This window comes from Scyliorhinus torazame, chromosome 7 (genome assembly GCF_047496885.1).
Source record: "Scyliorhinus torazame isolate Kashiwa2021f chromosome 7, sScyTor2.1, whole genome shotgun sequence".
NCBI classification, from domain to species: Eukaryota; Metazoa; Chordata; class Chondrichthyes; order Carcharhiniformes; family Scyliorhinidae; genus Scyliorhinus; species Scyliorhinus torazame.
In genome coordinates this window covers 206,641,912-206,657,888 of record NC_092713.1, presented here as the reverse complement: position 1 = coordinate 206,657,888, position 15,977 = coordinate 206,641,912, and the positions used below count along the sequence as shown (strand labels likewise).

At 50.1% G+C, this 15,977-nt stretch overlaps 1 protein-coding gene across 2 annotated transcripts in view; it reads left to right on the top strand.

Moving 5' to 3' along the window:
• The window catches only part of rmnd5b (required for meiotic nuclear division 5 homolog B), a 128,486-nt gene that overhangs the window by 97,774 nt on the left and 14,735 nt on the right, over positions 1-15,977 (top strand). For both annotated transcript variants that reach the window (XM_072512011.1, XM_072512010.1), the window contains exons 4-6: positions 857-957; positions 6,663-6,829; positions 9,756-9,921. In XM_072512011.1, the coding sequence (XP_072368112.1) occupies positions 857-957; positions 6,663-6,829; positions 9,756-9,921 (434 nt within the window). The remainder of the gene's footprint in view (positions 1-856; positions 958-6,662; positions 6,830-9,755; positions 9,922-15,977) is intronic.

Below are 15,977 nucleotides of genomic sequence, written 5' to 3'. Positions count from 1 at the left end.
TTCGCCCCCACAACCCAAAAGATGTGCAGGGTAGGTGGATTGGCCATGCTAAATTGCCCCTTAATTGGAAAAAATGAATTGGGTACTCTAAATTTAAAGAATGTTCCCAATGGTGGGGGTGACCAGAACTGGGGGTCATAGTTTGATGATGAGGCGTAAACCTTTTCGGACTGAGGTGAGGAGAATTTTCTTCACCCAGAGAGTGGTGAATCTATGGAATTCACTACCACAGAAATAGATGCGGCCAAAACATTGTGTAATTTCAATTAGATATCGCCCTTGCAGCTAAAGGGATCAAGGGATATGGGGGAAGATGGGATCAGAGTATTGAACTTGATGATCAGCCAATATCATAATAAATGGTGGGGCAGGCTCCAAGTACTGAATGGCCTCCTCCTGCTTCTATTTTCTATGCATGGCCCTCTGAAAGAGCACCCTACCCAGGCCCACACCCTCACCCTAACTCCATAACCCCACCTAACCTTTTTTGAACACTATGGGGTAACTTATCATGGCCAATCCACTTAACCTGCACATCTTTGAACTGTGGGAAGAAACCAGAGCACGCGGAGGAAACCACGCTAACACAGGGAGAATGTGCAAACTCCACACAGACAAGTCACCCAAGGCTGGAATTGAATCCAGGTCCCTGGTGCTATGAGGCAGCAGTGCTAACCACTCTGCCACCGTGTTGTGGATAACAACAGTTACTACACTTCATAAACAATTAATTTTTATATGTATATATGTATATTCTTACAGAGTGGATAAATGAAAGTTTTCCCCTTCCCAGCAGAGTGCTAAATGCTATTGCTGAGTGATGAAGCTATTGTGCTAAAACATATCTTCCCTGCAGGAATCTGGTATATGTATTGATCTCAGTCAGAAGGAGCCCTTTCTAGAATTGAACAGGATCCTGGAGGCACTGCGACTGCGAGACTTGAGGCCAGCGCTGGAGTGAGTCACTTAGATTCTTTGTCCGGGTATCTCCTTTCTCCCTTCCCTTGTCTAAGCCCATTTCTGTAAGAATGGAACCTGATGCTATTCAGTATTGGGTCGTCACACTAGTATCACGGAGTCTTCTATTGGAATGATCATTGGGTTATGGATGTAATGAACAAAAGCTGACTTCTCCACTTCTGAAGGGTATAAATTGAGCAACCTCACTAACTCTGAATCATTAGCAATTCTTGAAGTAAACTTCATTTAAAAAAGTTTAAAGAAATTTCATTGTTTGGCCAGGTGTATTGCAAGCTTTATGAGCAGGAGCGAGGATGTGATTGCAACACTGAAACATGTTTTAAAAATCTTCTGTGTTCCTTGTGCTTGTTCTGCCCCCTCCCACTACATTCCTTCAAACCACTTCATTCAGGTATATGTGATGGTCCACTTTTCAGACATTGCCACCTACTTTTAAATGGGCACAGTTTTAATTCGGATTCTGGGAAAGCTGGATGCATAAACTCCTGTGCAGCGTTTCTGCTGCTAAATCCACCTCCTCCGTACAGCAGGCTTATTTATAGGCTCACAAAAATCTGGCAAACCAGTCTGCCATTAGGATAACCTTGCTGGATTTAACCATTTAAGCACCCTCTCACTGGCACAGGGTCTAGGTATTTAAATTAAAAATGACTTGTTCCCCTTCAGTGAAAGGCGCTGACTCCCATCACTCTCTCCGTTGCAGCAGTCAGCTGGGATGTGAAACTATTCCTCCTCTCCCCAGGGATGTCAGTTGTGACTCTCACTGAAGTTTGTGATTGGGAGGTCCCATCCCCTGGTGGTGATGAAAAACTGCACCACTGTACCAGTCGTGTAAATCCCATTCAATTCGCACATGTTGTCAGCAGAACTTAGATAGCAGTACGATGCTCCCCTGTTTCAGACCGACCCAGATCTGCCTCTTGGCACTATAGTATTTTGCCATATTCCATGACAATGACAAAAGTATAAGTAGAGACAGCTGTAGTTGGCATCATGCTTTACTGGTTCACTCGGAGCTGTTTCATTCAGATACAGGCCTTGAAAACATTAGGAATTAATCTGGCTCTGCTTACTTTTCATTTTTAAAGTGCTTAAATCACCATAAAGGAAACCTTTATGGCTTTGTTGATGTTTTTATATAGTGTCAGTAACGTTTTGTTGAATAAGTTCTGTGAATTCCCACTAACACCCTGCCATATTATTTGCCTTTGATTACCACGGGACCAACTGGAGCGAGCAGATTTAGATTTTTGTTTTTGTTCTAAATTTGGTAATTTTCCCAGATACAGCAGCTGAATGTTTTTTTTGATAGAGAATGTAATGAGAGACTCTGGTGAGACATCATAAATTTACTCAACACCCCCACTCATTGACCAGCACCTGTAACTACACATTGCAAACAACTGCTCAACAGGATTTCCACTCTAAATGTTTATGTGGGAGGTATTCAGTGCTAACGGTTGATATAAAGGCTTGACAAAGTATCATAACACCAGGAAATTGAATAAGCACTTCATGAGGCAAATTATCCTTCCTGGGGGCCCTTCTGAAGCTCTCTGCCTTCTCACATTTGACATATCACACTATCTTCCACCCAAAGTCTCTTCTCCTCTATTGTCCAATTCGGTGGGATTGCCTTTGATACCTATCCAATCACAGTCAGAGCATCCATTCTCTTCTCGTCCAATGCACTGATACATCCAAAGAACTATCCTTGGTCCTCCTTGCTTTAACATTTTGGCAATATTATCCAAAAACATGGACCAGCTTCCATAGAATTCCTACAGTGCAGTAGGAGGCCATTCGGCCCATCGAGTTCGCACTGACCCTCCGACGAGCACCCTACTTAGCCCCACTCCCTCACCCTATCCCTATACTCCACCTAATCTGCACATCTTTGGACTGTGGGGGTAAACCGGAGCACCCAGAGGAAACCCACGCAGACACTGGGAGAAAGTACAAACTCCAACATGTAGACCAATGAAATCAAGAATCTGTCTCGGCTCTCCCATTAATTCTGTGTCACTGCTTATCTGACATCCAGCCTTGGATGAGCGCAGCTCTTTACGATTAAATATCGAGGAGACCAAAGCCATTGCCTTCATCACAATTTAATTCGACTCCACATCGCAGTTTTGGGTTCAAGCAAATTGTTCACAACCTCAGCATCCTGTTTGACCCAAGCTGGTTTGCTGACCCCACAAACTCACTGTCATGCAGACTGTTTATTTCCCACTCTGTAACCTTGCCTCTGTCTCAGCTCGGCTGCTGAAGAAGAAGCCACCATCTGTGTCTCTTTTTTTTTTTTGAAAAGATATTTTATTCCAAACACATTCAACATAATAACACAACCTGAACATCCAACACCGTATACAGTTTGTACATTTTTTGCCCCATTTACTCCCTCCCCTGCGACAAACAGCTCCTCAAATATAGCCATGAATGGCCTCCACCGTACCTCGAAACTCTCCTCCGACACACAGAAGGCAAATTTGATTTTCTCCTACCTGAGAAACTCCGACAAGTCTCCCAACCATGCCGCAACCCCCGGCAGCATGGCCGACCTCCAATTAAAAGTATCCATTACTGGGCAATCAGAGAGGCGAAGACCACGACATTGGCCCACTTCCCCTCCAGCAGCTCTGGCACCTCCGCCACACCAAAGATCGCCACCAGAGGGTCCCATTTCATCTCAACCTTCACATTCCTTGATAGGTCCCTGAACAGCGCCTCCCAAAAGTTCTCCAACTCCTCTCGCCCCCAGAACATATAGGCACGGTTTGCCGGCCCCCTTCCACACCTCTCGCACCCGTCCGCTACCTCCAGATAAAACCCTCCTTCTGAGTCTCTGTTACCTCTAGCGCTCTGCTGGCTGGACCTCTAATCTCCCGCACCCTCTGTAAACCCTGCTGCCCTTCTCTTATCCCGCGCCAGGTTCTGTTCACTCATCACCCCTGTATTTGCTGACCTATTGTCCAACATAACCGCCAATTTACAATTCTCTTTTTGTCAAAATCCCTCATGACCTTGCCACTGCCTTTCTCTGTACTCTTCTCCAGCCCTATACCCCTCCAAGAGCTATGAATTCCTTCACTCAACGTTTTGTGCACCACCAGTGGCCGCAGCCCCTTTCATAACCTAGTTGCTGCACTGTAGAATTCCTCTCCACATCGCTTCTGCATTAAGACCCTCCATAAACCTCACCTCTGACCCAGCTCTGTCATTTCCTCCTCATGGTGCCTCTTTGACTGAGCCTCCATTTTTATCTGATTACTCCACTCATCCTTGAAGCTGCTTGGGCTGTTTTTCTATGATTTGAGGTGCTATATGAATTTGAGTTAATACTTGGATGGTGTCAAGCAACAGTTTTAAGTTGGAATGAAGCTGCAATTCGCATTTTATATTTTCAGTGATCAATCTGCTGCCTGTATCTTCACTCGCGTCAAGCCTTGTTCCCCTATCATCTCTGTACTGACTGCTTGATTGGGAGTCAAACTTCTCATCCTTGTTTTTGAAATCCCTCCATGGCCTTGCCCCCTCCTATCTCAGGAATCTCTTCCAGCCGCACAATCCTCCAAGTTGTCTGTGAACCTCGAATTCTGGCCTCTTGAACATCCCCAATTTTGATTGGACCACCATTGGTAGCACTGCCTTCAGTTGGCGAGTCTCCGAGCTCTGGAATTCCCTCCCTACACCTCTCTACTTCACTTCCCTTCTTTAAGATATTCCTTACACCCATTTCTTTAACCAAGCTGTTGGTTGTCTGACCTAATATCTCCTTACGTGGCTCAGTTTCATGTCCTTGGGAAATATGGCTCACTTGCGCATGCTGGAAGCCAAGCGTTTTCATACGCAGGAACTTTACCTCTGCAAGAAAAAGAAACATGTCCAGGCATTGCAATTTTATTGAATTAAACAAAGATGTGGAGGACAAGTTCCCTGCTATATTCTCCCATGGAAATCCTGAACCAATCAGTCGACCTTACAGCCAATCAGCACTTTTTTCTCATGCAGTATAAATTGGTGCTCCCTTTGAAATTCTTGTATCTGTCCTTTTTTAAAATAAATTTAGAGTACCCAATTCATTTTTCCAATTAAGGGGCAATTTAACATGGCCAATTCATCTATCCTGCATATCTTTTGGGTTGTGGGGGTGAAACCCACGCAAAGTGGGCAGCACGGTAGCATTGTGGATAGCACAATTGCTTCACAGCTCCAGGGTCCCAGGTTTGATTCCCGGCTTGGGTCACTGTCTGTGCGGAGTCTGCACATTCTCCCCGTGTGTGCGTGGGTTTCCTCCTGGTGCTCCGGTTTCCTCCCACAGTCCAAAGATGTGCAGGTTAGGTGGATTGGCCATGATAAATTGCCCTTAGTGTCCAAAATTGCCCTTCGTGTTGGGTGGGGTGACTGGGTTATGGGGATAGGGTGGAGGTGTGGAGCTTGGGTAGGGTGCTCTTTCCAAGAGCCGGTGCAGACTCGATGGGCCAAATGGCCCCCTTCTGCACTGTAAATTCTATGATAATTCTATGAAACACATTCTATGAATGTGCAAACTCCACACGGACAGTGACCCAGAGCCGGGATCGAACCTGGGACCTCGGTGCTGTGAGGCAGCAGCACTAACCACTGCGCCACCGTGCTGCCCTTCTTGTATCTGTCGTGATGAGTGTAAGCTTTGACAGCATGGGCAGGATTCTCCGACCCCCGCCGGGTCGGAAAATCACTGGGGGCTGGCGTGAATCCCGCCCTCGCCGGTTGCCTAATTCTCCGGCACTGGATATTCAGCGGTGGCGGGAATCGTGCCGCGCCGGTCTGCGAGCTCTCTCTTCCCCCCCCCCCCCCCCCCCCCCCCCGGGGCGATTCTCCGGCCTGCGATTGGCCGAAATCCCGCTGCTGGAATGCCTGTCCCGCCGGCGAGAATCAAACCACCTCTCTTCCCGGTGGGACTAGGTGGCGCGGGCGGGCGGGCTCCGGGGTCCTGGGGGGGGGGGGCGGGCGACCTGGCCCCAGGGTGTGCCCCCATGGTGGCCGGGCCCGCGATAGGGGCCCACCGATCCGCGGGCGGGCCTGTGCATTGGGGTCACTCTTTTTCCCTCCGCCTCGGCCACAGTCTTCACCATGGCCGACGCGGAAGAGACGCCCCCCCCCTCCCTGCGCATGCGCGGGGATGACGTCCGTAGCCGCTGACGCTCCCGAGCATGCGCGGACTTCTGCCGCCCGCCGAAGTCCTTTCGGCCCCGGCTGGTGTGGCACCAGAGGCCTTTCCCGCTGGCCGGCGGCGCGCCAACCACTCCGGCGCGGGGCTAACCCCTCAAGGTGAGGGCTTGGCCCCTAAAGGTGCGCTGAAATCCGCACCTTTGGGGCGGCCCGACACCGGAGTGGATCACGCCACTCCATTATTAATGGGAGAATCCCGCCCCATGTCTCTTTTTTTCAGCAATTTTGAAATTTTGTTATCTTAAAGACACTTTGTTGTTGTTGCTGCTGCACAGTATTTTGTAGCATCCGTGTATGTTTGTTTGCACTGTGGGATCTGGGACATTAAATATGGCGGTATGCTTTGCATGCCAGCATGAAGCATTGTCTTTCGCATTGAGTTCGAGAGTCCCATTTCTTTGTCTAATGAGCTGGGTTTTTTCCTTGCTTGGATCTAGTTTTAATGCTCTGTTTCTCACCCTCAGGTGGGCTATGGCAAATCGGGAGAGGCTGCTGGCTTTGAGCAGCACCCTGGAGTTCAAGCTGCACAGGTTATATTTCATTAGCCTGCTGACAGGAGGTGTCATCAATCAGATTGAGGCACTGGAATATGCCAAGAACTTTCAACCCTTTGCACACCAACATCAAAGAGGTCAGCTTTCATCTGTAAGGCATTTGTTTAAAAGGCCGATCTGAATTTTGTACTATTATTAAGTGAATTGGACAGCAGGAAGACCGAGGGTGTAGTTGCAAAATGGCAGTCTGATTGAATGCACCATTCAGTCAATCTGATATTCTTGTTGGACCTAATGTGTTTTATTAATTCTTCCTCTCTCCTCAACCAAAAACATTGATAATGCCGGGGTACAATAAAGAAAGCACCTTGGCTCAAGTTAAAGCTGCAGTATAAATGTAAGGGGGTGAATTCTCCACCGGCGAGATTTTCTGGCTGCGCACCCCCACCCGCGGATTTCCTGGCAGCGTGGGATGGTTGGCCGGCGACAGGAACGGAGAATCCCGGCGACGGCACGCCGATGAGGAACACGCGGCTGGAGTGGCGGAGAATTCACCCCATGGCGTTGTAAGCTGTGGATTAATCGATGCTAGGGGGCCCTCTACTATCTTGACCAAGAAACAGTAAAAACCCTAGCAGACGAGTAAACTGTAGTGATCTCATACACAACCCTATTGTTAACTGCTGTCTACACAGCTCACAGCCCAAACCAATGTTGTGTCCCTCTTGCCACCTTGGCTGGGATCAACAAACAGCACAGGCTGAGGACTGAACTTGGGATCTTGCTGTTCTTTATGGCTGTGTGACTTAGTAGTTACACATGCTGAATCATTAGGCAAACCCTTGTGCCCCACTGTGTGAATGCCAGTTTGTCCGATGCATCCTTTGAGACTTGATTTACAGAGTGCCGATATAAAATAATTCCCAAAGTCTTCAGTGGTTCAGAAACATTTTTTTGGTTGAAGGATTCTTTTCTTCAAATGGGGTAGCAATCGTGGATTTCGCCTACCCTCCCTCACATCACACACACCTTATTAGGGAAAATGGCACACCATGGGAGAACCAGTATGTTTGCCTTTTTGAGGTTATGAATATAGTACTTCAAATATTTATTTTTACAAACTCTCTTGAACAAGGCTGAAATAAAAACAGTAAATGTTGGAACTTGGCAGGTCTGGCAGCATCTGTGGAGAGTAACTAGAGTTGGCCTTTCAAGTCTTTTATTTAATTTTTTTTAAATTTAGGAGTACCCAATTCATTTTTTTGCCCTTAAGGAGCAAATTAGCATGGCCAATCCACCTAGCCGACACATCTTTGGGTTGTGGGGGCGAAACCCACGCAAACACGGCGAGAATGTGCAAGACAGTGACCCAGGGCCGGAATCGAACCTGGGACCTCGGTGCCGTGAGGCAGCAGTGCTAACCACGACGCCACTGTGCTGCCCCGCCTTTCAAGTCTTAATGACCCTTCTACAGTTCTGTTCCACAGTATTTTGCTTTTACTCGAACAAGGCTGAATTCTTGGTGGCCACCACCAGCCTTGGTAACTGTGGGTTTACCTACCGATCTTCATGCCACTTTCCGTGCTTGTCCGTGTGCACTCCCCTCTGCGGAGAGACAGTCGGCCCATTCTCCACAAGAACCGTGGTGGTTGCACTGCACTGCTGCCTCCCAGCTCACAAGAAAAACCTTCCGGCTGCCGCTTAATCTCTCACTCTTGATTGTGTCAACCTGGGTGGTCAGCCACATCACCCAGCCCTACTTGGTAAGCTATTCCACATTATTTTGCAGACAGCGGTTTGCGAACCACTGTTCTTTTTTTATTTAATTTTTCCAATTAAGGGGTGATTTAGGGTGGCCAATGCTCCTACCCTGCACATATTTGGGTTGTGGGGCCAAAATCACGCAGACGCTGGAAGAATGTGCAAACTCTACCTGGGTCCTCGGCGCTGTGAGTCAGCAGTGCTAACCACTGTTCCACTGTGCCGCCCTCTCGAACCAGTGTTCTAAGGGTTCCTCGATGGAGGTTGAGGCCCAATGGAATAAACTGAAGCATAATGGAACTGCAGGAATAATATCTTGGAGTAAATTATAGGCTGTTGTCCCATCAAGGGACTCGGATATTTTCTGGTATGGCATACATATATATCTATTTTTTTAAATCAAATAAACTGTCTGATACCATGCAGGACACTTCAATTCAATTCTATATATTCACGGATAGCCAGTGGTTAGCACTGCTGCCTCACGGCATCGAGCACCTGGGTTTGATCCTGAAACCCCGGGGCACTCTCCATGTGGAGGTTGAACATTCTCCCTGTGGCTGCATGGGTTTCGCCCCCACAACCCAAAGATGTGCAGGGTAGGTGAATTGGCCACGCTAAATTACCCCTTAATTGGAAAAACAATGAATTGGGTACTTTGAATTTGTTTTTAAATTCTATATATTCGCTGAGAAATACAGAAATAGACAACCAGTAAATTCCATTCCCTTTTCTTGGAAGTAAAGAATGCCCTGACCAACAGCACCTCCCCCACCCGCTTCTGAAACTCTGCTTAATTATATTTGCACATTATATCTGGTAACATCTCACTCCCTAAAGGAACTCCAACCACACTTGCTCTACCAGTTCCTGTAGACATTACAGGTTATTGACAGCACTAGTTTACGTATTGCTGCTGTCCTTCTCTGGTGCACTATCTGCTGTCTCTGCTAATTGTGTGTTGTTTGTAACATAGTAACACAGCAACACTAGAAAATCTGGTTTCATTATAATTGTTAGGTGTTTCTCTATCTTGTGGAGCAATCTGTGGTTTCTGCTATATATTGTCCTTAGCTTGTATATGGTTGGGAGTAATGCCATTTATTTTGGAAGTTGTGTGTTGCTTGGTCTGTTTTCCAATACCTGCTGTCTCCTCTGTAACAGATAACCCATGCACTCCATTCCCCTCACCTTCCAATGCCTTGCCTTTGGTCAGGGATCTCGTTTCTGCTGGGCCTTTTAGCTTTTAGTTTTCTTCTGATATGAATTGCTCAATAGATAATGAGTGAGTTGTCATTCCAGACATCCAGGTGTTGATGGGGAGCCTAGTTTACCTGCGGCATGGTATTGCAAACTCTCCGTATCTCCATCTGCTGGACTCCAATCAATGGGCAGATATCTGTGACATATTCACTAGGGATGCCTGTACCCTCCTTGGCCTTTCAGTCGAGTCACCTCTCAGTGTCAGGTAAGCTCAACGTAAAGGAGCCAGGAGCGTTTTCCTTTTTAAATATATTCTCATTGCCTTTTTTAAGAGGGAGTTTTAAGTAAGGCAATTGTAAAGAATTGTATTTCTCTTTATTCTACTTTTATGGTTTAAACAGTGGGTTCTCATGATGCGAACACAGGGTTTATGACTCCAATGATTCAAGGGAGAGCTGCACTAATACAAGCTAATACTGTCACTGACCCCCAGGGCTTGTGCCAATGGGTAAAATTTCCTATGACCCTGTGGAATGAACTTGCTTCTCTTGTCAAGGAAGCAGAATGATGAAGTCAAGACAAATAGGATCACGGGATTGACATGGTTTCCTCGGTGATGCAACCAGCTCAGTCTTAAAATCCCAAGACCTAACTGGCCGAAAAATCATCCTAAGGCGAGAGCTTCCAACACGCTGACTGACTAAATTTCATCGATGTAGTCTTCTTGGCTCTAGAATGGAGAGTTACGAGCAGCACGGTAGCACAGTGGGTTAGCCCTACTGCCTCACGGGGCCAAGGCCCCAGGTTCGATCCCGGCCCCGGGTCACTGTCCGTGTGGAGTTTGCACATTCTCCCCGTGTTTGCGTGGGTTTCGCCCCCACAACAAAAGGTGTGCAGGGTAGGTGGATTGGCCACACTAAATTGCCCCTTAATTGGAAAAAATGAATTGGGTACTCTAAATTATTTTTTTAAAATTAGAATGGAGAGTTACAGGAAAATCGGCAAATCTTAGCTTCGTTTTATTTTGGTCAGAAGGCAACACTGGCGTGACCGAACAATTCCTGACATTCGAACAGCATTATTACAGTAATAAGGTTTGATCCAAGGTTGCTGTATTTTTAGCTGAAACTGGGTCAGTGCAGGGATGCTAGAATCCCAGGAGTTACTGACGAGAGTTAAAACGTGCTCTGACAGGGCAGCATGGTGGTGCAGTGGGTTACCCCTGCTGCCTCACGGCGCTGAGGTCCCAGGTTCGATCCCGGTTCTGGGTCACTGTCCGTGTGGCGTTTGCACATTCTCCCAGTGTTTGCGTGGGTTTCGCCCCCACAACCCAAAGATGTGCAAGGTAGGTGGATTGAACACACTAAATTGCCCCTTAATTGGATGTGGAGATGCCGGTGTTGGACTGGGGTGAGCACAGTAAGAAGTCTTACAATAGGTTAAAGTCCAACAGGTTTGTTTCAAACACTAGCTTTCGGAGCACAAACAAGGTTTCGATAACCTTTTTAAAGATAAATTTATAGAGTACCCAATTCATTTTTTTCCAATTAAGGGCAATTTAGCGTGGCCAATCCACCTACCCTGCACATCATTGGGTTGTGGGGGCGAAACCCACGCAAACATGGGGAGAATATGCAAACTCCACATGGACAGTGATCCAGAGCCGGGATCAAACCTGGGACCTTGGCGCCATGAGGCAGCAATGCTAACCACTGCACCACCGTGCTGCCCTTGTGAAGCTTTTTTTTGTACCTGTGGTAGGCTATATTAGGGGTATCGCGGTACCTAGGTGGGATGTACCTTATACTGTAGTATGAGTGGTAGAACATGCCTGCTGGTTCCGCCCAGCAGGCGGAGCATAAGAGTCTGTGTTTCTATTTTTTTTTTTTTTTAGAATATTTTTATTCAAATTTTTACATATTTTCAACATATATTCCCCCCCCTTACAGAAAAAAGAAAAACAAAGAACACATAAACACCTTACAACCACATCACAAATTCCCCCAATATACAAACCTCCCATTAAGCAATAATAAACACAAAGTACACCCCCCCCCCCCCCCCCCCCCCCCCCCCCCGGGATGCTGCTGCTGCTGACCACCTCCTAACGCTCCGCTACAAAGTCTAGGAACGGTTGCCACCGCCTGAAGAACCCTTGCACAGACCCTCTCAAGACAAATTTTACCCTCTCCAATTTAATGAATCCTGCCATGTCGCTGATCCAGGCTTCCACGCTCGGGGGCCTCGCATCCTTCCACTGTAGCAGAATCCTCCGCCGGGCTACCAGAGACGCAAAGGCCAGAATACCGGCCTCTTTCGCCTCCTGCACTCCCGGCGCGTCCGATACCCCAAATAGTGCTAGCCCCCAGCTCGGCTTAACCCGGGTGTTCACCACCTTAGACACCGTCCTCGCAACGCCCCTGCAGAACCCATCCAGCGCCGGGCACGCCCAGAACATATGGGCGTGATTTGCTGGGCTCCCCTAGCACCTCCCACATCTGTCTTCCACCCCAAAGAACCTGCTCAGCCTCGCCCCTGTCATATGCGCTCTGTGAAGAACCTTAAATTGTATCAGGCTAAGCCTGGCGCAAGAGGAGGAAGAATTAACCCTACCCAGGGCGTCCGCCCACATACCCTCGTCTATCTCCTCCCCAAGCTCCTCCTCCCATTTACCCTTTAGCTCCTCCACCGAGGTCTCCTCCTCCTCCTGCATCTCCTGGTAGATCGCCGAGATCCTGCCCTATCCAACCCACACCCCCGAGAGCACCCGATCCTGGATCCTATGTGTTGGCAGCAGCGGAAATTCCCTCACCTGCTGTCTTACAAACGCCCTTACCTGCATGTACCTGAAGGCATTTCTGGGGGGAAGCCCGAATATTTCCTCCACGCCCCAAGGCTCGCAAACGTCCCATCTATAAACAGGTCCCCCATCCTTCTAATTCCTGCCCTGTGCCAGCTCAGGAACCCTCCATCCATTCTCCCCGGGACGAACCGATGGTTCTCCCGGATCGGGGACCAAACCAAAGCCTCTATCTCACCCCTGTGGCTCCTCCACTGCCCCCAAATTTTCAAAGTCGCCACCACCACCGGACTCGTGGTGTACCTAGTCGGCGGGAGCGGCAGCGGTGCTGTCACCAGCGCTCCCAGACTCGTGCCCACACAGGACGCCATCTCCTGCCTCTTCCATGCTGCCCCCTCCATTACCCACTTGCGTATCATTGCCACATTGGCAGCCCAGTAATACCCACACAGATTAGGTAACGCTAACCCTCCTCTGTCCCTACTCCGCTCCAGAAACACCCTTCTCACCCTCGGGATCTTTTTCGCCCACACGAATCCCATGATGCTCCTACTGACCCGCTTAAAAAACACCTTGGGGATCAGGATGGGGAGGCACTGGAATATAAAAAGGAACCTCGGGAGCACCGTCATCTTCACCGACTGTACCCTACCCGCCAAGGAGAGTGGCAGCATATCCCACCTTTTAAACTCCTCCTCCATCTGCTCCACCAGCCTCGTCAAGTTGAGCTTGTGTAGGGTTCCCCCAGCTCCTAGCCACCTGGATCCCCAAGTACCGAAAACTCCTTTCCGCTCTCTTCAGTGGAAGCTCGTCTATCCCCCTTCCCTGGCCCCCTGGGTGTACCAGGAAGAGCTCACTCTTCCCCACGTTGAGCTTATACCCGGAAAAGCCCCCAAACTCACTGAGGATCAGCATCACCTCCGGCATCCCCCCCCCCCCCACTAGGTTTCCCCCCCCCCCCACTAGGTCCGCCACATACAGTAACAGGTCATCGGCATACAACGAAACCCGGTCTGTCCATCCGTGTCCCCCCCTCCCGGGACCAGCCCCCTCCAGTTCCTGGACTCCCTTAGAGCCATAGCCAAAGGTTCAATTGCCAATGCAAATAGCCAAGGGGGATAGGGGGCACCCCTGCCTCATCCCCCAGTACAGCCAAAAATATTCCGACCTCCTCCGATTCGTGGCCACACTCGCCACTGGGGCTTCGTAAAGTAGCCTAACCCAACTAATGAACCCCTCCCCGAATCCAAACCTCCTCAACACTTCCCAGAGGTACCCCCACTCCACCCTATCGAAGGCCTTCTCCGCGTCCATCGGCGCCACCATCTCCGCCTCCCCCTCCACTGTAGGCATCATGATTATGTTAAGGAGCCTCCACACATTGGTATTCAGCTGCCTTTCCTTAACAAAACCCGCCTGGTCCTCGTGAATCACCCCTGGGACACAGTCCTCAATTCTGATAGCCAACACCTTCGCTAACAGCTTTGTGTCCACGTTGAGGAGAGAGATTGGCCTATATGACCCACACTGTACTGGGTCCTTGTCCCGCTTCAAGATCAGCGAGATCAGCGCCCTGGACATCGTCAGGGGTAGGGCCCCCCTCCCTCGCCTCATTGAAAGTCCTCACTAATAGAGGGCCCAGCAGGTCCTTGTACTTCCGGTAAAATTCCACCGGGAACCCATCTGGCCCCGGTGCCTTCTCCGCATGCATACTCCCCAGCCCCTTAGTCAGCTCCTCCAGCCCTACCGGTGCCCCAAGCCCAGCCACCTGCTCCTCCTCCACCCTCGGGAACCTCAGTCGATCCAAAAATCGACGCATCCCCACCCCCTCTGTCGGAGGCTCAGACCTATACAGCCCCTCGTAGAAGTCTCTAAATACCCCATTTATTCCCACCGCACTCCGCATCGTGTTCCCCCCCTTTATCCCTAACTCCCCCAATCTCCCTCGCTGCCTCCCATTTCCGAAGTTGGTGTGCCAACATCCGGCTAGCCTTCTCCCCGTACTCATACACCGCCCCTTGCGCTTTCCTCCACTGCACCTCTGCCTTCTTGGTGGTCAACAGGTTGAACTCGGCCTGGAGGCTTCGTCGCTCCTTGAGTAGTCCCTCCTCGGGGACCTCTGCATACCTCCTATCCACCCTTAAAATCTCCCCCACAATTCTCTCCCTCTCTCTCCTCTCCTTCTCCTTGTGGGCCCTGATGGAGATTAGCTCTCCCCTAATCACCGCCTTCAGCACCTCCCAGACCACCCCCACCTGCACCTCCCCATTATCGTTAGCCTCTAGATAGCTTTCATTGCACCCCCAGATCCGCCCGCTCACCACCTCATCCGCCAGCAAGCTCACATCCAGGCGCCACAGCGGGTGCTGGTCCCTCTCCTCCCCTAGCTCCAGCTCCATCCAATGCGGGGCATGGTCTGAGATGGCTATGGCCGAATACTCCGTGCCCTCCACCCTCGGAATTAGTGCCCTGCTCAAAACCAAGACGTCTATCTGGGAGTAGGCTTTATGGACGTGGGAAAAAAAAGAACATTTCCTGGCCCCCGGCCTGACAAACCTCCATTGGTCCACTCCTCCCATCTGGTCCATAAACCCCCTCAGCACCTTGGCCGCCGCCGGCCTCTTACCCGTCCTGGACCTGGAGCAGTCCAATGCTGGATCCAGTATCGTGTTGAAGTCCCCCCCCCTCCCCCCATTATCAAGCTCCCTGCCTCCAGGTCCGGAATCCAGCCCAACATGCGCCGCATAACTCCGGCATCGTCCCAGTTCGGGGCATATACATTCACTAATACCACCCTCACCCCCTGCAGCTTACCATCACGTACCTACCTCCATTGTCTGCCACGATGTTCATCGCCTCAAACGACACCTGCTTCCCCACCAAAATCGCCACCCCTCGATTCTTTGCGTCCAACCCCGAGTGAAAAACCTGCCCTACCCAACCCTTTCTCAGCCTAACCTGCTCTGCCACCCTCCAATGCATCTCCTGGAGCATAACGACATCTGCCTTCAATCCCTTCAGGTGCGCGAACACACGGGCCCTCTTGACCGGCCCGTTCAGGCCTCTCACATCCCAAGTTATCAGCCGGATCAGGGGGCTCCCCCTCCAATTAGCCATCCCCTTTCTCGGCCAGCCACGTGCCCGCGCCTCCCGCACTCTCCATTTCCCCCCCCCCCAGCGGCTGACCCCCGCCTCGTCTCTCTCTCCGAGCTCCAGCTCACCTTTGGCCAATGCAGCAGCAACCCAGTTTCCCCCCCATCCCCAGCTAGGTCCCCCCATAGCTGCGTTGCTCCCCCCATAGCACTCCCGTAAGTCAGCAAACTCCTGCTGACCCTGGCCACTCCCGCCACTCTATTGACCCCCTCAGTATGGTAGTCTCCTCCCCTCCCCCCTCCTGTCCATCAGCGGGCGCTCCTCTCCAACACCGCACCCCCCCCCCCCCCCCCCTGGTCCTGCCCCCTTCCTTCCCTAGCGCAGGAAAAAGCTTGAGCTTTCCATCAGACCAGCCCCGCCCTCTCTGG